The 25,275-nt window shown below is 39.7% G+C and overlaps 1 protein-coding gene across 1 annotated transcript; it reads right to left on the bottom strand.

Moving 5' to 3' along the window:
* On the bottom strand, positions 1 to 25,065 carry TTC1 (tetratricopeptide repeat domain 1). The gene is made up of 8 exons (XM_081934724.1): positions 24,914 to 25,065; positions 23,275 to 23,569; positions 19,639 to 19,699; positions 8,210 to 8,322; positions 7,301 to 7,337; positions 6,416 to 6,564; positions 4,832 to 4,886; positions 1 to 2,600 (listed from the first exon to the last, which is right to left on the bottom strand). Exons 2-8 carry the CDS (start codon positions 23,560 to 23,562, stop codon positions 2,464 to 2,466), a joined length of 840 nt encoding a protein of 279 aa, XP_081790850.1. The 5' UTR covers positions 23,563 to 23,569; positions 24,914 to 25,065; the 3' UTR covers positions 1 to 2,463.
* Between the last annotated feature and the right edge of the window lie 210 nt (positions 25,066 to 25,275).

The raw sequence follows: 25,275 nt of genomic DNA, 5'->3' as shown, positions 1-25,275 counted from the left end.
TCTAATCAGAAAGTATGTTTTAATGAATCCGTATATGAACAGAAGCTAATACAATATCTACATAATAAAGTTAAACATACTGTATTACCTTTCCATTAATTTTGAATATTTTTTTTCTAGTTTCAAAATAAGTTAACAGAGAATGCAGCAAAACTGTCAAAATCTTATTTTAAAACTTCCATATACTTCTGTAGCCAGCTAATAGTCTTTCTATTACAAAATCTTGGCATTTTTTTCCTCATTCTTCCTTGCACCTTCAAGCTGAAAATAATTCTTTGTAAGTCCCTTTGTATGCACTTCCAAGTTGAGATCTCATAGATGTTCCACTTTCAAGTCTGCAGATACTTACAGATGTTTGTCCTGCTCAATTATCTAGCTTCTTTTCAAATTCAATTTCACTAACCTTGGACAACAATTTCTAGGCCACTTAGTATTTGGTTTAACTTCTTCATTCTTCCATTCACAAAATGCTTCCTTTGTCAGTGGCTGCCATATAATTCCAGAGAATAACATTCTATGCATACCATTCAAAAATGTTTCTTCCCCCCCCCCCCCCCAAATGTTTCACCTCTTTTTTCTCTTTGTGATTGTGGCTGAAGAGTTCAATTTTTGTTTCATTGGCCCAAAACACTTTTTCCAAAATGTTTCAGGTTCATCATGGATTTCTAGATAATTATTTTTGAGATGAGGTTAAAGAAAAGGTTTTCTTCTGGCCAGCTCTCTCATGCAATTGGCATAAACAACTCTATTTGTGAACCATGAAGTACTTATTAGAAAGATAGATAACATTTTAGAATGACTTACAATTCTTGGGCTTGAGTGTTATTAAAAATCTGTGGGGCGATCTCAAATAAACAGCGTGTGGGAGAAGACACAATAATCTTTTCAACTCTAAAAGTTCTGCATGGAAGAATAAAGAAAAATTCCAAAAGCAAGAACAGAAAGACCCAGTTAGCTACAGGAAATATTTGGAAGCTGTTGTTCTTACCAAAGATATTCAAAGTACTAATAGAAAGGATATATAAATGTTTCATGTGCCATATTCACTACTTTCTCACTCTGAATATGTCACAATTCCATACAAATACTATGCATTCAAATTTGCAAAAAGATGTTTTAACCATGTAGAATTTCTATGCACTGTATTTTTTTTTCTTTGATCAAAACAGCCTATCTTGAAGTTTTATTGAAATGAAGGCTGTGTAGTAATAATGTTTGAACACTATTGGTGAATAATGGTATTTAGTACAAATAATATAATTGCATACCATTCCTTAAAGATAAAATATAATAAAAGCATATTTAAATACTATAGTATACTTATGATACTGACAAAAATTACAAGCTTATATCTTCTGCAAGAAAAGACACATTTTGTGAAAAGCAATCGGATAAAATGTAAGGGTTTAGTAGGCATGTCCAAGCAGAAAAAGCCAACCTGCTCTATAACCAGAGAATTTTGCAAATAAACAAACATATTTTTGGTGATCAAGAACTTTTAATTGTTTTAGCAGATGCCCCCTCAATTTTTTGGGGGGGAAGGGGTTGTTTCAAAGTAAATAAATAAATTAAATACAATGGGCCCTCGGGTGCCGACCGTAATCCATTCCAGGACTTCGGTCGGCACCCAATTTGTTCATGACCAGAAGACTGACTGCGCACATACAAAAATGGCTCAGCAGGGAAAATCGCCATGGCAGAGGAAATGTGTTTATTCGGCAACCGAGGATGTGTTTGTGACCCAAATGCAACATTTCAGTCAGCACCCAAATTGTTTGTGGTCTGAGACGTTCGGGACCCAAGGTCCCCCTGTAGATGTATTTAAAAACCCATCAATATGTCTTCTAAAAAAAAACATAAAATAAAATTGCCTGGGGAGGAGAGCTTAGAGTAGTATGTAGTTACTAATAACCACTTTCCCTCATTCAACAGAATTTATGCTATTATGCAACATTTAACACTGAAAAGGCTACTTTGAATTAAAAGACAGGCACTAACATCATGAATGATTTATTAATCTGTAAGGTAAAAGTAGATTCTCTAAACAGAGAAACACTTCTTTGCCCTTCAGAGAGACTTACAAACGTCACAAATGAAATGGTTGTACTATGGGCTACAGGTTTAGGCGCACTGACATTTTTCTAACTTGCAAAGCTAACCCACATCCCTCCTCAGATGGAAGATGCAGAGTGCCCAAAGTGCATGAAACATCACTGTGAAGGTCAAATATCAGTCCTCTTCTGCTCACCTCTTTTGAAAGAATCTCTCTCTCTCTCTCTCTCTCTCACACACACACACACACACACACACACACACACAATGTATAGGTCTCAGTTCAAATCCTCCCAGTTTAAAGAATGGCATTATACATTAAATGTTTACTCATCCTTTTTGCATTCACCGAAACTACATCACCGTTAAGCCTCAAAGCCCAACAATTGCCACATGCAGTTTGGGCTAGTGTTATCGGTTGTTGTTATTTGGATTTTGAACAAAGTTGATAGAGTAGGAGCCAGTTGAGGAATCTTGCTTCATTTGGAAGTTTTCCGTTGATAAGCCAAAAGGACGGAGAACCAGGTTCCCAAGATCCTTCAGCTTGCCTGCAATACACATACATAAATCATTTCACACCTTCAGCTACATTTTAAAAACTAGCACAATAATCGAAGGAATGTCTTCTGACAACGATACTGTGCGGAAGGAAGTCTTAAAAGGACTTTTAAGAATTTTGTTCAAGAAATGCCAACATAAGAAAAATATCGCCCACTTTCACCAGAGATGGTCATTTTAAGAGAGACTCCAGAGGAAAAGATATTACATGTCCGAAATTTTCTCCGTTATTATGTATTACATGCAGTTTCTCCCTTTGAATTTATATCTCCACTAGTACAACTCCTGTGGGCTTCATAATGCTCACAGCATGTTTTTGACAGACCGGTGATAAACAGAACACCTGTTTTCAAACTGACAGACTCTGTTTGCTACTACCCACATGATTTTTTAATCCCAATTATTTACAGCTACTGTGTTCATCCTCAATTCTAGAACTCTTTAGTTAACATTTTTATTTTAAAAAGGGTGAGAAGAACCCATGCTGCCATCTAATGTAGTACTGTAATTCGACAGTACAAAGTTTATGAAGAATTGAAACTGGGAGCAGCCGAGATTAAGTCATGTCTTAAGATCATGAAAAACAAAATCGAAAGTAAGCATGTGGATGAATGACAAGAGGACAAAGATTGAGCTGGATAAGCCTTCTCTTTGCTTAACAAACAATTTGTGTTTGGATAAACCGAAGTCAGCTATCCACAAAGCGTATGATTCAGTACAAACATAGAACTGGCATAAAACTCTGCTCTACTCCTTCGGAAAAAAAATACTTTAGATATCAGTTTCACTATTATTTAACTATAAGAACATGTTGAAACTAAAATCCAGCTACAAATTACAATACTAGTCGTATTTTTTTCAATTTCAAACAAAAACGTTGTTCTATCTTCTTTTGAACCATTCGAAAAATGACTTGAAGTTCTTCCTAAAGCTTAATTCAGAAAGGCCCTATCCCTTCTGAAGTGTTGCAAGTACTGAAGCAAAAACTAGTTTCTAATGAAAAGGAATTGGGGCATGGAAAAAATTGGATGTTTTTCCATTTGCTGACCTTTCAACAACTATTATTAACTCTCTACAAGTACTCCAGAGTGAAATGACCTTTTGCACCTTTCAGAGACGTTTGAGGAAAGTGGATGGTAAAACACTAGTAATAACAATTATTGTAGTTAATCTTCAATTTGATTCCCAGTCTGGGACTGGTAAAAACTTAACATCTATAAAAATTACCACGTGCCAGTAATAAAACACAGAGTTGAAAAATCAGTTGAATATGAGCAAATTAATATATTGTAGGATTTCCAAATACAAACTGATAGTTTTGGTTCATAACACACCAGATACAGCTGTGATTGAAAAGAAAAAAAATGTGGATAATTCATGTGACAATACCAAAAAAATTGGAGATCATAAAGTATTAAGTATCAAGATCTCCAAATGAAAAGATTATGACATAAATGAGTCATGGTGGTCCCACTGGGTGCCACATCAACGTATTTTGGACAGCACTTAAAAAACATGTGCATTGACAAAGTGTCCATCTAGAATTGCAAAATACCACACTCCCTCGATCTATACATATACTATGCCAATACATTATGACATCCTAGGTTTTGAGGAAGAGCTTGATGTGTATGAAGGTCAACACCATTTAAAGAACTGGTAACTAGGATTTCACACTGTTATGAACAAATTTCACTATTTTCCAAGGAATATAACAATATCACCATCACAAAACAATTGGCTCAATGAGGAGAAAAACCGTTGCCTTTTATACTCACGTACTAGATATAATTTGTCAATATAATTTGCAAACAGATTCTGCATCCAGTCTATTATTTGCATGTTCAGAATGACCTTATGTTGCAGATCCCATGGCAGAAGCAATGTTGCTGTTTTCTTTTATATAAAAGTTTGTTTCTTACTGCCAAAAATGAAATAATCGGTATTTCTACTGTGGCAACAGTCAGGGTGTTTCTATTTTTGTAGCTGTAGAGATCAGGGTGACCCAGCTGCAACCGGTTTTTTTTTTTTAATGATCTGATGAGATAAACATACACAAACCCTTCCGTTTCATACATGGCAGAATCTGAAATGAGTGTGGTACTATGGAATTCTACAAATTGCACAGAAAAGGCCATTTTAGAAAGGTATACGTTTTATGCATATACCCTTACAGAAACCATTTTCCTGCATAAGCAAACTATGTATAAAATGTACTTACCTAACATCTCAGCCTTAAGTTTTTCATTACGTTCTTCTATTTCTTTTGGCAATCTCTAAAAACAAAAAGCAAAGAGAAGGCCAATTCCACAAACACAATAAGCAACTTTATTTACTCTTTATTCGGTGTGCAGAGATTGATGCATCACTTGATGATGAAAAGATAAGGACACAATTATTGTCAACGCTTGCTTTAAGTTCACATATAACCCAGGCCATTATCTGATTTATTAGAGACCCATACATACTGTCTGAGTGATTTTGCTTTCATCTAAGTAAGAGAAATAACTCAGTGGATGCAATTTTAGGCTTCGAAATCCAAGACTTGTATGCCCACCATACAACTAAAAATTTCCTTTTCATGTCATATAATTCAGACATAGATAGCCCCTTCACAATAGCATTTAAGGAACTTCAAAGCCGTTATTAAAGCCTACGGCTAGGTGTCTATGATGTTATGCAAAGAGTGGAACATCTTTATGATATTCTCTCCTAAGAGCATTCTAATTATGTGAGTTTTCCATATTTTAGGCAACCCTCCACACCAGCTCCTTTAAAAGGGGCTATGGGGACCACACATTGCTAAAAATTTAAAACCAAATTATTTTGGAGGGGACCAAAAAGCTACAGCTTTATCATCTGTTCTGAGAATTTGAAAGCAAATGCTCTTCAAAAAGTCACAAAAATGAACAAGAAAAGAAAGGGATCAAGATGGCTTTTTGTTCCCACCATGGTGGTTTTTCCCCCACACTTTAATTCCAAAGCTGTGTTTGCTCACATCTGAAGTAAAAGCTTTAATTCAAGAAACTTGTTAGAATCCTCTTCCCTCATCTCTTATAACTGATCCACCAATTTGAAAAATCAGGATTATGGTTTCAGTGCCAGCCTATGTTGTGGCCCGCCAGCGGAGCTGGTAGCAGATTCAGACAGTGAAAAGGTTGGGGAGGAACATGAGCCAGTCTTGGAGTCTGAGGAAGGCTCTGAGGAGAGCTCTGCGTTGGACGCAGAGAGGGGGCCAGAGTCGTAAATCGGTTATCAGCTGCCTTCAGAATCAGACATCAGTGAAGCAGATGTACAGCTGGAGCCTGTTCCCAAAGTGCGCATGTGCAGTTGCTAGACGAAGGGAACAGCTAAAGAGCATGGGTTGACTTGAGAGTAAGGTCACAGGTGGATGATGAATGGCCCCTCCCAGAGGAAATAAAACAGGAGCGAAAGGGGAGTGGAGTTTGCAGGAGACAATTAGTTCACTTAATTGGCTCATGACTCTCCGAGACTCCTTGCCAGGTTTTGCAGATATCGGCCTGGCAGATCTTTACGCCAGATAAGGTCTGTGACTGTAAACCTTCCCCTGAAAGACTTTGCTGGATGTGAATGAGTAGAATTCACAGTAAATTAATAAAAGGGGTCCTTATTGGGACCAGGAGTTTGCGTCATGCTCTTGGGAAGCCTAGGTCAGAACAGCCTTTCTCTTCACTCCCTATTCTTTTGAATCATGCTTCTTACCATCTTTCACCAGCGTCCTGAAATGTTCTGTGCTTTAATGGTATTACTATAATCACCTCCTTGATTGAAAAAATAAGTTTACCATGCAAGCTTCCCTTGCTTGATATACCGATGGATCTTTTTCCAACAGATTTTTGTAATCCTCTAAAGCTTCATCTAGTTTTTCTGTTTTTTCATACAGTTCTGCCCTTCTCAACAGTGCTTTGATATAGTTTGGGTTTAACTCTAGAGCTGAAAAACAAAGAGAGAGCAATGATACACCTTACTTGCAGTATTTCTACAAGATACTTGTACAAGCATGCTCCAGTACTATTTAATAACTCCATTGCTAAATAGTAAATAGGTTAAGCAGACATACGTATCAACATTTCTAGCACTATTATCATACTGAACCTGAATCTATATTCATAGGATTGGGGAGGGGAGGAGTTTGTCTGCTTTCAATTTCACATGCTGTATGAACCAAAAATGTAGTTCATAAATTATTTTATCGGATTAATGGCTTAATATTCTATGTGAGCCCAGTCCATTGTTATATATTCAACAAACCATTGGTTAGTATGCATTTTGGTTAACAGTGATGATAATCAATCTGATTTCACTGTTACTACCTCTTCTCCATTCTATCCAGCCTATTTCCAAGCCCCTCTAAACCTGCCCAACTCATTTCTTCTTTTAAAATCAGATAAACATAGCCTAATTATTTTCCAGGTACTGTACCTTATGCTCAGTTGAAAGCTTCGATCATGGACTAATTATTTAGCTTTCTGCTTATTTCAGTCATCAAATCCTTCTTGAGTAAACCAAATATTTGAGGGAGGTAGATGGGAAAATTAACAGTGCCATTGATCAGGCTTCATCCTAGCATATAATATCAGATATCTGTCAAATTCCCTATATTCCCTCCCATGTCTAGTCTCTAAACATAACATCCTGGACCAAGGGCAAAAGTGTGAGAAGAAAATACCTTTGCTGCAATCACTTATAGCCATTTCTTTCTTGTCCTAAATGAGAGATAACATTGACATTTAATATAAAATACATTTTTCTGACATTCATAAAGATTGGGTAATATTACATGGTAGCATAAAAACTTTATACGCTCAGCATCTACATCCAGAACCATGGGACAGCAAGTCAGTGAAACTAGAGACTAAGAAAGGTATGCTTCGTATCTGTAGGCCGGCTAACCTATTCCAAGATACCCAAGAATTTTCCATTTGTAGAAAATAAAACAAATAGCAATAGCACTTAGACTTATATACCGCTCCATAGTGCTTTATAGCGCACTCTGGGTGATTTAAAATATCAGGCTATTGCCCCAACAATCCGGCTCATGACTACATCCATGTTTGCCATTTTGGGACAAGCCTCCATCAGCCTTTTCCAGTTATCATACCAGAGAGAATAGAAGAGTTGACAGGAAGCCTATTCCCTAAGTTAGCAACATCCAGACCACCTTCACCACCTGTCCTGGTCTGAACATGTCCAACAGGAAGAGCAGTTTCCTCAGCACTCAGGATAGGGAATTCTGGGAGTGGAAATCTACACATCTTAAAAGTTACCAGGATTGAAAAATGTTGCTATAGCAAAGACTCTTTCCCAGCATTCCTTTCAAGTGAGAGTCGGGATATGGCAAAGGATCACAGTTTCAGAGGAAAGCTGGCTCATTAGCAAATGCTTGGCAATACACTCACTCTGCTGTAGTAGATCTGTTCAAACTTAATAAATCTCAGCGGCATCTGAAATGCCAAACCAACTCCCCCACCCCACCCCCGGTATCATTTCCTCCTGCAGCTCCTCCGCACATAAAAGTTCTGACAAAATGAAGTCTTTTCAAAACGTGTCACTTTAAAATCTTGGAAATTAGTATTACCTGTTTCATTCTTGCTGCAGCTCTATTTGAATACAAAATGGATCTATCTGTGTTACAGGAGGCCGGACAAACCCGCAAGGCTTTTGCATATGAATCTTCTGCTTCTTTATACTCTGAAGTTAGGGCAGAAAACAACAACAACTGAAATGGGGGGGGGGGGGGACTGAAAAACACAAAACAATGCAGAATATTTACATATTCTAATCATTTTTCATTTGAAAATAATAACAGAAAAGGTTAAAATAAAAAAGCAAACAGTGCAGAAATATGGGGGGGGGGGGATTACCCTAATTTGGTTATAACCCATTTGTGGGATGCAGTATACTTTCCCAGCATGTTCAAAACAGTGGGATTTTTTTTTCCTTTTGGAATTAAAAGCAAAGCATCAACCCATAACTTTTAAATAATAGCTCAGATTCAGGATAATTCAATCTGTAAATAGGTATCATTCACTTATGAAAAATGTTTACATACAAGGAGATTCCCAAGAAAAGAAATGTACAGTATGTTAAGGTTATGCTAACATGAAAATATTGCATAACAGAACTTGAATTTTCTCAGTCATGTTAACACTTGATTTAGGTAGCCAGAATCCAATTAAAAACTAATAAAGACTTCTTGTTCGTTATGTTATTCCTATCGTATTTTGTGGGGTCCACAAAAGCAAACATTTACAAAGCCTCTGCCGTTCTAAGTAGGAATACAAGGATACTATTGTGTAAACAATTCAACTTTGCTCTCTGCAGGATGAGAGTTTGTAGGAGATAACTTCATACACGCTACAAAAGGGATAAACTCACTGGCTGAGATTAGGAACTCTACTACTCTGGTTAATGGGACTGAGTCATTTGGAATCAGAACAATTTCTGAAAAAATAACAGCAATGGATTTTTATCACTATTAAAAGTGATTTCAACATACTGGGGAATGTACCTTGAGCTTAGATTGTCCTACTGATATTATCAATTAATTAATATGCAGAATCAATTAATATGAAGAATACACCCATGTTCCATAAAGAAATTTCTACAATTAGTGAAAGACTTCTGTCTGCAACTTTTCTAATAAAGGATGCACACAATTTATATACTGCATATCTTTTTTCTTTTCTTGACACTTCACTGAAAAATAAAAAGAAGCGCGGTCGTGTTGACAATTGGCAGACTTGTATTTGAGATCTGGTTGCTGCCGTGGGACGGGGTGAGCTTCAATCACACACTGCAGCTCCAGGTGACAAGAGTAGATAGATGGTTATCACTTCAGTGGGCAACTTAAAGAAGCCCCCAAATAGACATCCCCGGGCAACGGTGATGTCACCTTTCAACCCAGAAGCACTTCAGTGCTCCCAACATGACTGTAATAGTGGAAATAAAAACTAGCCTATTTCTGAAACTGTACAGATGTGTCAAAGAGACCAGAAATACCACCATTCATTGTCCAAACCCTCCTCCTTACAAATCTCGGCAGAACAACGAAAATCCTAAATTACACTGTACATTTTAGCAGTTGATCCATGAACCAACAGATCCTGCAACAGTAACCAACAATGAGATAATAAACTTAATATAGGTTTGTTATCTGCATTAAAACTGTCAATTCTTTTTTTATTTCTTGGTTTATTTTCCCTTTGTAGAATGATTTTGGACAATTGTTTATGAAATTTTAACGAATACTGATAAAATGCAAGGCCGCATACAATAAAATCTTGGTTTAAAGGACCAATTGAGATAAGAGTATCCTTTGGTGCTAAAAGACATTAGATAGAAATATACTCTGTGTGTGTGTGTGTGTGTGTGTGTGTGTGTGTGTGTGTGTGTTCGCGTGCATTAATTGCAAAAAATATAGGTATCATTTTAAACTACTGCCAGACTTGGAGTTTGATGAAAGGATGAAAAATGGCATCAAGAGAGGGGAAAACTGCTCCTCTTCCTCTGGATCAAAATATATCCCAGTGTTAATCATTAATAATCAAAGTAAATATTACTAAACATAAAACTGTACTTTTCTAACAAAGTTTCAGCCATAGCCACACGATATAATAGTCTCTAAGACAAGCGCGTATAAGGAGTCTATAATCGCAGGCCTTGCCATTCTGAAATACTGACAAAGAGCTGCATGTGCGAAACGGTTCCAAGGCAATAAAGAAAGTGGGTTAGAATAGGAGAGAACCTGATGGCAACCAAGAACTCAATTCTTGCCAAGATAAATTTGGCTCTTTACTATGGTGTTTTTTTGTTTTTGCTTTCTTCAGATGGCATGTATCTTTTCCCATGAAAAACTCAGGTTGTCACTAATATGCAAGAATACTATTTTTTTAAGGTGGTAAACACAGCATGTTTCAGCATTTGGCTAGACTAGTCTGGGCTTAGAAGCCAAACAGGGCCAGGCCTGATTAGTATTTGCAGGGGTACCACCGAATCCCAGAGTTGAAGGTTAGGCTGAGTAATTTTTTAAAAAGCATCCAGAAGGAAAGCAAGAGCAAATTACTTCCACACTGTTGTCAAGAATCATGTGGTCTCCAAGACTGAATTTCTACTTTTATCTAAGCAAAACATCCAGGGAACTGAAATACTCTGCAAACCTAAACAGAAGCAGATACTCTTCTGATAAGGGAGTCTTCCAGATGAAAAACATCATGAAGAATGTAAACCTTCGTGAGGAATGCACGAAGAATGCACCCAACATCACTCCTTCCCAAAGAGTCTTCCCAGTTCTGGGAATGATTTTTTTTCTCCTTATTTCTTTTCAAAAATTGTTCAACTATTGCCTTTATCTTTCTTCTATCTTTCCTATAAAATATGGCAAGAAACACTTTCGAGATGCTTTTCTATTTAGGCTCTCCTTTTAACGCAAACCCTTTGAACAGATATTGTTACATTGCTGTTTCTCGTACTCTGTTTCCCCGAAAATAAGCCGTGCCTAGATAATAAGCCCAATCAAGCTTTTGAGCGCATGCGCTAAAATAAGCCCTGCCCCCCAAAAATAAACCCCACCCCCAAAATATTGCAACACAGCAGCATCCATGAGGTGACCACGCTCACCGCCTCCTGCACCTCAAAAGTAATAAGACCTCCCCGAAAATAAGGCCAAGCACTTATTTCGGGGGTCAAAATTTTCAGGGAAAATATGGTATATATTATGTTTTTATAGAATTCCCCTGATACAGTATCATTCTCGGTTTGATGTGCAATGCTAGTGTGCGTTTTGAAGCTGGTGTTTTGTTTTTTCTTTCAAAACCGAACCACCACTCACAGAGCTTTGTCTGCAATTTTTTGGAATACCATAGGTAAGACTTTCGTTAAGGGCTTATGAGTCAATATCTCTAGTTCCTATGCATGAATGTGTTTAATGGGCATACATAACTGGATATATCAGGGGTGGGGAACTGTGGCTCTTTTGCGACTTGTGGACTTCAACTCCCAGAATTCCTGAGGCAGCTATGTTGGTTCTGGAATTCTGGGAGTTGAAGTCCACAAGTCGCAAAAGAGCCACAGTTCCCCACCCCTGGGATATATGAATGCACTATAAACAAACATAAAGGTAGTCCTCGATTTACAACCAGAAAAGGGACTGGAAAATTCATCAGTAAATGGTGAGGTCGTAAAGCAAGATGTCATGTGACTGCCAACTTCCCCCTTGACCTTGCTTGTCAGAAGCCATCTGGAAAGGTTGCAAATGGCAATCATGTAATTGCAGGATGTTGCAACTAGGACTCATTTTTTCAGCACCTCTGTAACTTCAAACAGTCACTAAATGAATGGTCATAAATCAAGAACTACCTGTACTTTCTAACAGCTTCCTCTAACACGCCAGGCTTTCATAAAGTATAATGTCAACAAAATCCTATCCTTGCCTCTACACCAGTAGTTCCCAAAAGGTGATTCTCGGGAGCCTTTACATTCTTCAAAATGTTTGAGGATCCCAAAGAGCTTTGGTTTATGGGAGTTATATCTATTAATATGCATTGTATTAGAAATTAAAACTGAAAAATGTTAAAACCCTTATTTGATTTCATCAGCCCCCAGGCAACGCTGTGACAAGCACTGCGCTCAAAGATGGTTCAGAGTTATTATTATGATTGATCATGTGCCATTAAGTAATTTTTGACTCCTAGCAACCACATAAATACGGTAGACTTTCTTCAAGAGAGACTATCATTCCCATAATTATACCAAGCACAAGTTTTAAAAAGTACCAAGACCATGAAAAAGAAAATGTGGGCAACCATAGTAACAGACCAAGCTTATATAACCAAAACAGCTACCACTCAAGAACGAAAATAGGATGTGAGCAATTTGAAATCATCCAGTACTGTATTTCCTTGGTTTGTTATTTCAGACTAGCTTTGCTGTTCTCTCTCTTTCTCCCTCTCTCTCTCTTTCTCTCTCTCACTCACACTCTCTCTCTCTCTCTCTCTCTCACACACACACACACACATTATGGGGGAGGAGGCAGGCAAATGGGTGCAGAAAAGAGTAAGAAAGAGTAAATCAAAGAAATTGAACCAAGGCAAGAATAAAAAAGGAAATACAGCCAAATCTAATTTACTTCAACATCATTCACTATATCTGTCATCTTTTTATTCCTGCAATCAAGCCTTGCTACCATTATGTCCATATACTGTGCTACCCATTAATTTTTATTGTTTAAATTCCCACTTTTCTCTTTTTCAGGATTGTATTATTAACTCCATCTAACTGCAATTTTTGCTCTTGACCTCTTATTTAATTGTATTAATTCTTTCTGTGAAATCAAAACACATACTTTTATGTTCACTCCACATTCATTCACATCATTAATGCTTGACACTCTCTTTTTTTGTTTTATCAGTTTTTCAGTATCCAATTCCCATTGTGCATTTTCCTGACATACCCAACTCTTGCTTTCTTTGGCAAACGTTAATTTCTTACAACAGGCTATCTACTATCCATTGCCTACTATCATTTGAACATTTCTCCATCCATTATCCTATCTTTAGTAAGAAGTGTATTAATGTATGCAAATTGCTCTCATTTTGTACCATTTATGTACGATTAAGTGATTTTTTTCATCCAATTTTGCTTATCTTGCTTTTTGATACATTAATTTTGAGCACCATATTCCTCTTGAGTCATAGAATCAATCCAGCATTTGCTACAGAAAAAGTTGGGTTCTTAGCCAACAATTGAGCATTGTCTATATACAAAAATGCATGCATATTTGTATTCCCAACCAACAGAGCTCATTGTTCCCACAAGCATTCCTTATTCATCCATAAACACATAAACAACCAAGGGGAAAATATATAATCTTAGCTCCCTCCCTAAACTATTTGGCAAACATTTATTTGGAATGAGCTGCCCTCCGAGCTTCGCATAATTCCCGACCTCCGGTCCTTCCGGCGCGGCCTAAAAAGTTGGCTTTTCCGGCAAGCCGGCCTGGCCTGAATAAAATAAATTATTAATTTTAATTGTTAATTTTAATTTATTTTTAAAATCTCATTATAAATGTCTATTGGGTTTTTGGGATATTCTATTTAATCTTTCTTTTAACTTTTGTAATATGTGTTATGTTGTACGCCGCCCTGAGTCCTTTGGGAGAAGGGCGGCATATAAGTCCAATAAACCTCAACCTTATTCTCAGGTGTGTTTTGCTTCCACCTGCAGCATTCAGCAACCAAGCCTCAACTCCATTATTTGAGCAAGCATTCCACAGTTCAAGCCTATTTTATCTTACACACTCTCCAAATCAATAAATGAACAATAAACTTGTTTTCTCACATTCATGGTTTTGCAGCGACCTTGGTTCTGTAAGGAAGATGCATAGGAAGATATATTATGTAATGTAGGATAACATATATTCTACTTGGGCGGAAACCTTGCATTTCTTTAAAAGCAGTTTACTATATATCTGTATTTCTATACACATGCACTACCCTATACATATACTGAATACATATATTAACATGTCTAGTGGTTAAGGCACTGGACTAGAAACCGGGAGGTTGTGAATCCTAGCCCTGCCTTAAGTATGGAACACTCTCAGCCCAATCCACCTCCATAAGGTTGTTGCTGTGGAGAAAATAGGAGGAGGAAGGAATATCATGTATTGAGCCAGCTTGAGCTACTTATAAACATAAAAAAGGTGGGATACAAATGCATAAATAAATATTATCCTAAAATTGAGATTAATAGCTGAAAACCCTTTTGTTTTTATTACAGTAGCCCAAACTATAAATCTATGGATTGCTGAGCTCCAAGCTAGCCAGCGATTGTGCTTTAGACCGGCGAGAGGGCCCTGGGAAGGAGTGCAAGGCCCGAGGGAGGCCCGTGAGATCCGAGGCGCCGAAGGGAAGAAGGGAAGGAGAGTGAGGCCTGAGGCGCCGGAGGAAGTAGAGAACGGAAAGAACGGTGGAAGGGCTGCAGGGAGGCCGCAGGGAGGCCGATGCAGCCCTCCCGGGCCCAATAACAACGAATGTGGATTGCCAAATGGACGGAGGACCATTCACAACCATGGCAGGCCATGGAATGGAGGCTTGGAACATCAGAGGCCCATGCAGAAGGTCAGACCCAGTGCTTTGCTGTACTCACCACTACCCCCCCACTCATTTACCACCTACTTACTATGGGCTATTCGCCCTACTGCCTATTATGACCTACCATCTATTTCGAACTATTTCTTAGCTGCAATCTTTTATCCATCAACTGGCTATTTTATCTTATTTCCATCAACCATCATTTCCATTCTGATGCGGACTATTTTCATCAGCCTATCCCCTTGCCTGGACTATCCTCTTGCCAGGACCATCCCCTTAGTGGGAATTGCGGCTGCTGATGCATATTATCATCTACAGCACCCACTTGATCAACTTGGCCCTGTCCAATTATGTTATACACGAGGCTAGACCTGCTACAGCTACGAGAGTCCCCCCTCTCGCAGTTATGGCCTCCAGCCCTTTCGAGGGCCCACCTTGAGGACGGGTTCATTAACCCAGAGAGGTGGAGGAAGCGCTCGTTGAGGGGTTTTTTAATTAATTGTTTTTTAAAAATTGTAAGGGGTTACAGGGATGGGGGGGGGAACAAGACAGGAGGGATGGGAGAGCCAGGCACCTTGGTGTGGTCGAAGGAGGAGGGAGCGGAGTGGGGGAGGAGAGGGAAGATAGCATTCCTGTGCAGGGCTCTTTGATACCAACGGTCGTGGGGAGGGGCAGGTGCGAGGACAGATTAAGAGCGCGTAGTCGGTTGGGAGACCGGGGTTTTTGGTCATTCCCGGTCGTTTGTACCAACCCCTGCATACTAGGTGGTCAGGATCTACAGACCCAAGGCCTGAGACTGCTGTTATGCAACGCGAGGTCCGTTGTTAATAAGGCCCCCCTCATTCACGATCTAATTTTGGAGGGGGAGCCGGACCTGGCAGGAATAACCGAGACCTGGTTGGGCCACGAGGGAGGTTTACCCCTCGTGGAAATGTGCCCGCCAGGTTATCGAGCATTTCACCAGCCTCGGGCCCAGGGAAGGGGCGGCGGGGTAGCAGTGATTATCCGGGAAGACTTAGAGCCAAGAGAGTTCACCGTGCCACAGACATCCGGGTGTGAGTCCCTTGTCGTGAGATGGGGCCCAGGGAGGCAGTTGGGCCTGCTGATAGTATACCTGGCTCCTCGCTATACATCAGCGGCCCTGCCTGAACTCCTTGAGCTGATCTCATCGGTGGCAGTTGAGACCCCCAAACTTTTAGTGATGGGGGATTTTAATCTGCCGTCGATGGGAGAAGCGTCTGAGGGGGTTCGGGAGTTCATGGCTTCCATGACAGCCATGGACCTGACCCAGTTAATTCAGGGCCCTACTCACGAGGGAGGCCACACGCTGGACCTTGTCTTTGTCTCTGGCCAGTGGATGAGTGATCTGGGAATAGGGGATCCAGCCATTATTCCCCTGTCATGGTCGGATAACTCACTTCTCCGGCTTGACTTCCCTGGTGCTACCCCCCGCCGCGAGGAGGCGGAACCGGAAGGTATTAGATGGTTCCGCCCCAAGCGCCTGATGGAACCAGATAGGTTCCAGACGGAGCTTGGGCCACCTCCTGTGGACCTGACCCGCCCCCGAGTGGAGGACCTGGTAGACGCATGGAATAGTGCGACTACCGGGGCCCTAGACCGGGTGGCGCCTTTGCGGCCTCTCCTGCGGCGACGAACCACCCTGGCCCCTTGGTTTACCGAGGAGCTAAGGGTGATGAAACGCCACAAGAGACGCCTAGAGAGTCGTTGGAGATCCTTCCGTTCCGAATTTGACCGAGCACAGGCACGAGCCTATTTGAGGACGTACCTTGTGGCATTAAGAGCGGCCAAACGTCAACATTGCGCCGCTCTTATTGCGTCCGCAGATAACCGCCCTGCCGCCCTGTTTCGGGTGACTCGCTCCCTCTTGTTTGAGAGACCGCGGGAAGCCCCTTTACAGGGCAGAGCAGAGGAGTTTGGGAAATATCTACAGGACAAAGTCGCTCAAATCCGGATGGGATGGGCCCCTTTCAGTGGTCCAGTAGAGACGCCCGTGGCGAGTCTTGAGGGACCGCTTTGGGAGGAGTTTGACTCGGTTGCCATCGAGGATTTGGACAGGTTGCGCGGACGTCTGCAACCCACCACATGTTTATTGGACCCGTGTCCGTCCTGGCTTGTACTGGCATCCTGGGAGGTTACGCGCGACTGGCTCCTGGGCCTAGTGAACGCCTCGTTGGGTGAGGGGTTTCTACCAGCCGCCTTGAAAGAGGCGGTGGTGAGGCCCCTGCTCAAGAAGCCTTCCCTGGACCCAACGGACCTAGTCAATTATCGTCCAGTCTCCAACCTTCCTTTTTTAGCGAAGGTTGTAGAGAGTGTGGTGGCACAGCAGTTCCCACGTCACCTGGAGGAAAATGATTATCTAGACCCGCGCCAGTCCGGCTTCCGACCCGGGCACAGCACGGAGACGGCCTTGGTCGCATTGGTTGATGATCTCTGGAGGGCCAGAGATAGGGGTTGTTCCTCTATCCTGGTCCTATTAGATCTCTCGGCGGCGTTCGATACCATCAACCATGGTATCCTGTTGCACCGGCTAGAGGGGCTGGGAGTCAGGGGCACCGTTTTACGGTGGTTTGGCTCCTACCTCTCTGACCGGACGCAACGTGTGTTGGCAGGGGAGCAGAGATCGACCCGGAGGCCACTCACATGTGGAGTGCCACAGGGATCGGTGCTCTCGCCTCTCCTGTTCAACACATACATGAAACCGCTGGGCGAGATCATCCGTGGTTTTGGGGTGGGATATCATCTGTACGCTGATGATACTCAGCTATACATTTCCACCCCGAACCACCCCAATGAGGCCGTCGAAATGATGTCCCGGTGTTTGGAGGCCGTACGGGTCTGGATGGATGGCAACCGACTAAAACTCAACCCTTCCAAGACGGAGTGGCTGTGGCTTCCGGCCTCCCGGTTCAACCAGTGGCTTCCATCTCTGGCCATCGGGGGCGTGCAACTAGCCCCCATGGAACAGGTGCGCAATTTGGGCGTCCTCCTAGATGCCCGGCTGTCCATGGATGACCATGTAACAGCCGTGGCAAGGGGGGCGTTCCATCAGGTTCACCTGATGCGCCAATTGCGCCCCTTATTGGACCGGGATGCCCTACGCACAGTCACCCATGCGCTAGTGACGTCTCGCCTGGACTACTGCAATGCTCTCTACATGGGGCTTCCCTTGAGATGCACTCGGAGACTACAGTTGGTCCAGAACGCGGCCGCGCGGGTGATTATGGGGAGGACTAGATACTCCCCTGTAACACCTCTCCTGCGCGAGCTGCACTGGCTTCCTGTGGTCTACCGAGTGCGTTTCAAGGTTTTGATTATGATCTTTAAAGCGCTTCATGGCACAGGACCTAGTTACATGCAGGATCGCATCCTGCCCCACACATCCCTACGACCAATTCGCTCACACAGAGAGGGACTTCTCCGGGTGCCGTCCGCCAAACAGTGTCGGGGGGCGACACCCAGGAGCAGAGCCTTCTCTGTGATGGGCCCAGCCCTGTGGAATGACCTCCCCCGTGACATCAGGATTACTTCCGATCTCCGCTCCTTCCGTGTACAGCTGAAGATCCACCTCTTTCAATTATCTGGCCTGGCTCAACCGTAATTTTTCTTACTCCTCCTGACTGTCTTTTTAAATTTTAAATTTTAATTGTACATTGGGTTTCTTACAATTGGGGTATTTTAATGGTGATTTTTAACTGTCTAAATGTTGTAATTTGTTACCTCCTCCGTGCATGTGTGTCTTTGTATATATGTATGTTTATGTGTTTGTACACATGTTTTATGTTCTATATGCTCCATTGTACGCCGCCCCGAGTCCTGTCTGGAAAGGGAGCGGCTAATAAATTCAAATTATTATTATTATTATTATTATTATTATTATTATTATTATTATTATTATTATTATTATTATAAGTAATGATTGTGAAAGAGATGCACGAAAGTTATTTGTAACCAATCGACATACTTTTACAATAAGATTAGTGATTAGTAATTTAGCAATCTTTAGAGTGATATGTTAAATAAATAATTGATAATGATAACAAGGTACACACATGTATTGGTTTGAAGAGAGGAAACCTGATATAATTAGTGAATGAATTTTTATTAATAAATAACAATTATAATAATGAAATGACAAGGGATATACTTAATTATATATATATATGTACTAGCTCGATAAAAGATACTGGGATACAAATAGTAAACAGCGACTTGGAAAAGAGGATTAGAAATTTTGTTATCAATCCTAATTAATTCTTGCTTAGAACATGTTATAAAGGTGTAATGTTATTGGATGATGTTAGAAATAATTAATGAAATGTCATTATGTGGTTGTGTTTTCAATTTTGGATTATTTTATGCAAAAGGACGTTGAAACAATTATAGTCAAATGAGAATTGTGGGATGTTGATAGTAAGATATATAAAGACTTTTGATTTAAAATATACAATGTGATATGAATTATAAGTAATGACTGTGGAAGAGATGCACGAAAGTTATTTGTAACCAATCGACACACTTCTACAATATGTAACGAAAGATGATTTTATTTTATTTTGTTGTGTTGTGTTTGTCTGTTTAATTAAAAATGAAATCTTTTTTTTAAAAAAAGATATTTCTAAATAAAATCTTATATTGAAACAATTCTATATAGCCCAAAGATAGCTAGTTAAAAATAAGACTAGATAAATTATTTGAGGATTTCCTTGATTGCCATGTTGAATTAATTGCTAGTCTTGTACTACCAGAAGTCCAGATCTGTTGCATTCTTATTAATCTGGGCCATACTGACTGGGACAGTTATTCTGGAAGAATTATTCTGCACGCCTTAGAATCTGTCTTTAGGCAGCATTTGGAAGCCCAAACACTAACGAAAGTTTAATTATCATTTGCTTACCTCCATTTTTAAACTGTTTATTTCCTTCTTCTTTTAATGTGGCACTTTCATTTCTTCTTTTCTACAACATAAATGTTTGAATTAATATAATAATTAACATTTGATAGCATTGTCTGAAATTAAAATCAATTTTCCATGACATATAGCAAACACTACCAAATTTTTTACTACTATGGTATCTCCCCGTTTTATGGGTTTTTAAAAAAAAATTCATAGGAAGTATACTTCAAAAATTTAGATGGCATCTCCTAACTACCAGATTTCACTGCTTAAAATTCTGGAAATGAATAATTCTGTAGTAATATCTAGAGGCAAACTATAACCATACTAATTTTTTTAAAAATTAAGAACCAATTGTTATCTAATAACACAAATTGTCCAGACACAATTCAGGCTAGTTCCCAAGCCTAAGATAGATAATTTTGTACAGAGTAGATACTACTATTCATATGACAAGCACTTCTATTTTGTAAGACTTTATAAAAATTTATAAACAAGATTTTATAAGCCACAATAGAACTATAAACTATAAAACTACAGAACCCTGGGCTGGATTTGGGCCAGCACTGGGATATGTTGCTTGGCCAGCCAGGGGTAGAAATATTTAACTGAATATCATTGGCATATTAATACCACATCTTGCACTGTCGGATTACCTCTTCCATCTATCTCATATAGATATTAAAAAGAAAGGGTGACATACACAAGCCCTGAGACACCCTATACTGTGGATTTAGTCTTGCAACTCCAATCCTTAACTACAAAATCTAGCCGCAACGTAAAATTTGATTTCCAGGGGTGGGATTCAGCTGGTTTGGACTGGCTTGGGTGAACAGGATGCTAATTTTACATCTGGTTTGCTGAACCAGTAGTTGCAAGGACTGGCTGCCCCCACCCCCCATTACACCCCATCCCTCCCAGGAGTCTTGACACGGCCATTTTGGATGCCGAGTAAGTGCAGAGCGCGTGCAGAAGCTCTGGGAAGATGAAAAACAGGTGTCCTAGAAGTTCCGGAAGTCTGGAAATGGGCCCATTTCCAGCCTCCGGAGGGCCTCTGGAGCTCAGGGGAAGCCGTTTTCACCCTACGGTGGGTGAAAATGCCCATCCCCCATGGGGCAGGAGCTGAGTAAGCCATGCCCACCAGGGCCATACCCACCCAGCAACGAGGGAGAGAACCAATTGCTAAAATTTTTGAATCCCACCCCTGGTTTCATATATATGAACAAGAGTTTTTTAAAACAATTGTTAGCATTCTTATCTCACTTTTAGTCTCTGAATTAGACTCAATCAACGTTTGTAGAAAAACAAATGTTATTTGCTACCATGTACTTTTCAGTCTCCAAGGCTTGATAAAAATTACATGAATAATTCATGAAGCTACCATTTAATCAATAGCTGGACTGGAAAAGAGGTTTGAGGAATGGAAGTTGTACAGTCCTCAACAAGTATAGCTTTGTTTCTCAACTTTTCACAAAACCTAGCTTCTCAATTCTTCCCATCACCTCCTAATCCCCTCACTCTTTCATAGCTTAGTCCTAATTAAACTAAACATATTCTCTACCCCCAATTTCCCTCTAGTACACAGTCCTCCCATGGTCCTTTTCTCCTTACATCCATGATTGCCTGACTTCAGTCCTTAATCATCTTGGCTATGTTCAAATCTGTTTCCTTGATCAGGTGTTATGACATCACAAGAACTCAAGTGGTTTCAAGGCAACAGTCTATCCTGTACCATGGATATAACTAATACATACCTCGGGTCCTGTTTTAATAGAGAACAGCTAAGATAACCCACGCCTAACACTAGCAATCAAAATATTGATAATCATCTATAACATCGAATAGTTTGGCTGATTTTAATTTTAAAAATAGACTGCTTCAAACATATTCAATTATATTGACTTTCCACATTTCTACATTTGTATTTCCAAGTACATTATTAACAGAACGCTGCAAGCTATTTCAATAATGCAAGCTGTATCTATGTCTCCTTTTAGAAGCTTAATAGCAAAAATATTTTAATTCCACCCTCAAACAATATAGTATCCAATTAATGAAAATGAAGCTAAAGTACATATCAAGGGGGTCAAAATTTAACACTCAAGGAAGATATTCAAAGGGTTAAAAATGGAGTTTTGTTCAGTAGTACAATATTATGTAATCCACCATTTTTATATTAATTCAGAATTAATAGAAATTGAATAAATCCCAGTATCATCTTTTATTTCAAACATGCTAGACTATAATTCACATCATTCCCACCTAGCACAGCTAACACATCTGGAACGAAACAAGATGGGGAGTATCAGCTCAGGAAATAGCAGATTCAACAGTCAGGTTATAACATTTGTGTAGCTTCTCAGTAAGTAACAAAAAAGATTAGACAAAGCAAATCTCTACAAGGATTTTTTATTGCATATATATTTCATATATGACTTCAGCCTCTTCAGATATAAGTTGTAAGCTGACTGGAAAATTTTAAATGGAAAATTCCAAGCTTAGGTACATATTTTGCTGAATCACACATCCTATTTCCTCACATGGAAAATTAGCTCTCTGCACCCAAGTAGTTCAACTCTATCTGCAGGCAGGAACTTTAAACAATCCATCCTATGCTTTGATTCTTATTAAAAACTAGATTCCATTAAACAAAAATTACAAAAACAATCTATCAGCATGGGAATTTAAAACTGTAGGACAAAAATATTGCTGCTTCTGTTAAATGAGAAACATACTGTAACAAAATGCTTAAATATTAATATGTATGGGCATTCTTAAAGCTAAACAAAGCTTTAAAAAAACCCTGAATCTGGAAAGTTAAGCTCCAAACAGATATTACTTGAAAGCATAATGGTTAGCACTTCTTGTTAATGAGGCTATTCTCACTTCAAGAGCAGCCCTCTTTACAATGGACCAGTACAATGAATCCAACCACCAGTATGAACTGCTATTTCATCCAACTCATTTTAAAAAGTCCTAAAGACTTGGATTTCTTACACTCAAAATCCAAGAAAAACACAGACTGCATTCAGCTCTTTGGAAGATGCACACCGCCCATTTTCAGATTTAGAGAATGACAAGCAAAAGATAATGTAATATATGGAATTGAAATAAACAGAAGGCAAGCAAAACTAATCAAGATTGTGATAAGAAAAAACCATGACACAGGACACTTAATTTTATGAGAAAATAATCACAAAGCTTGCAGTACATAGCAGGATCAGAAATACTTTTCCTTAATCAAACATGTTAGGTATGAACCAGGAAATAAGGGAGAGGAGACGACAGAGTGCTGGTCCAGTATTTATCCCAAAATGCCACATATTTACTAACCGACTACAACCTGAATGACTTTACAAATTAACTAGGAAGCAGATTCCATGCAGCTCTGTGGGACTACTTCTGAATAAATATGAAGATAGGCTGCAAACGCTATTAGGAGCTCATTTTAAAAGAAAATTTGAATCGAACAAGGAATGTTTAACAGCCTACATATTAGCATTCCAAATAGAATCACAGAAATATTTTTGTTGCAAACAACTGCAGATATTTCCAAGCAAGTATATATAGAGTCACAGTAATAGTAAACAGCTATTTACTATTATTAAAAAAAATATTTGTATCTTTAGAACATACCTCTTTTTCTTCCTCCGACATGTTTTTTTCCAGTTCCAGCAATTCTTTTTCATCTAGATCCACATCATTTTCTAAAGAATCTGTCTCACTGTTGTGATTCTCTTCCACCACTCTTGATTCAAGAGAGTCTTTGCAGTCATGGAAGAGATCATCATCCTCAGACAACTGACTCACATCTTCCTTAACGACTCTGGGGATATATGCATGATGTGTAGGACTGCTCTGTTTTTCTGAGAGATTTAAATCCTCAATTAATTTTTCAGGAGCAACAGCATCTTCAGACTCCATGCTGAACCTGCAATGCAAGACAAAGAAATTATACCAGGCAGTAGCTTTCTCAGTATGTTTAAAGAAAGATAGAAACATATTTCTTTTAAAAAAATAAGAGATGGAGAATTTTGTAAAAACTGATATTTGTGCCTAAAAACACATTTACCATTTATTTTTGTTTCATCTAGAAAACCCTATATAAGAATATTTAACTATTTTGAAGCATAATTTGGGGACAGGTTAAATGATAAAATGATCTATACATAGTTCGATATTGGGAAAAAATCCTTTTTTTCTTGTGGCTCTATGAATTGCTCAACATCAATTGGCAAAAAAGTTAACCAAAAAACAAATTAACTCCATTTTGCCTCTGTGTACCTGATGGGAAATTATCACTAACTGCAACTAGAAAATATTAAACTGTAAAGAATCCTGTTGGCTTTATTTTCAAGACACCCTGGATCACACATATCCCTATTTAGCAAAGCCTATGCAATCGCAACTATACTGTAAGTACATTATTAAATTACATTGTGCAAAATCAGAAAAAAGAGATCGGTCCGGAGACCATACTTTAATTAATCACGGGCAAGCAAGTTGCCTTCAGTCAGATCATGCTGGATCAACCCGCTGCTCTAAATGCCATTTGTTTTCTGCAGTCTCATACAAGATCTTTTTAAACCATGTTCTTTATTGTACAGTACTGGAGATACCAGGATTTTTAAATTTTGCAGTTTTATCATTTAAAAGGTGTCCTTCACCAATGAATTTTTTTTTTAACAGAGTCATAATTCCTTCAAGATTTCCCTCCCCTCAAATAGTTTAACCTAACTTTTAGCTCCCTCCCCCATACATATGCTATTCTCTAATCTGAATCCAATAATTTTCATTTCTAAGTAACAAGCCCGACCTAAACTGCACAGAGTGGGCACCAGAAGTGCAGCACCTTTGTCAGCTGACCCCACCATCTCCTAAAACGAAATGCAAAACCATGCCAAAGGAAATCAAGAAAAACCAAGTCTCCAGTCCTGTTTCATAGTGCAATTCAATGCACAGAATATTAAGATGCCCTGAACATTGTCAAATCAGGAACCATGCCCTCCTCCCCCAGCATTTTCCAATGCCAGTCTGGAAGGAAAGCATTATCACTCAAAACATCGAAATCTCTGGCCAGCTGCTCTGGGTCGCACGCTTTTCCAAACCAGACTGGGACCCACACACCCTTCCCTTTCTTCCCTATCCCTCTGCTTGCCTGATTCTACCAGATCTCTAACTGTTACGCTCATCAGCAGCCTCCTCGAGCGCCAATCCCCCACCCCACCGCCCACAAAGCAGACCACTCAACCTCTAACCCCACCCCCCCGCCGACCTGACTTCTTGCGAACTTCTTCCTGCAACTTGGTCTCCCGCAAAGACGCCAGTTCCGGTTTCCGGCCCAAGCCGATTAGTACGTAAATAGCCGGGCGGCGTCAAAGGCTCCAGTCAAGCGTCTCGAGGCGAAGAGGACGACGGGTGACGTTGCATGCCAGTCATGGCAAGGACCAATTGCTGCAGACGAGGCGGGATGTTAGAAACAGGAGCCGAAAACAAAGGCTTTTTTTTATTTTTTGTACCTGGGGTGATTTTTGTGCTGGTTATTCCAGATCTGATTTGTTTATAGTGTTGCATCCTACATTAAGGTTAATGAGGGAGCAATGGATCAATAAGGAATGCTCATTACGATGACTGCCC

This window comes from Natrix helvetica (assembly GCF_964273705.1).
Source record: "Natrix helvetica genome assembly, chromosome: 1".
Classification (NCBI taxonomy): domain Eukaryota; kingdom Metazoa; phylum Chordata; class Lepidosauria; order Squamata; family Natricidae; genus Natrix; species Natrix helvetica.
The sequence above is the reverse complement of the archived record's forward strand: the minus strand, read 5'-3'. Positions and strand labels throughout refer to the sequence as shown.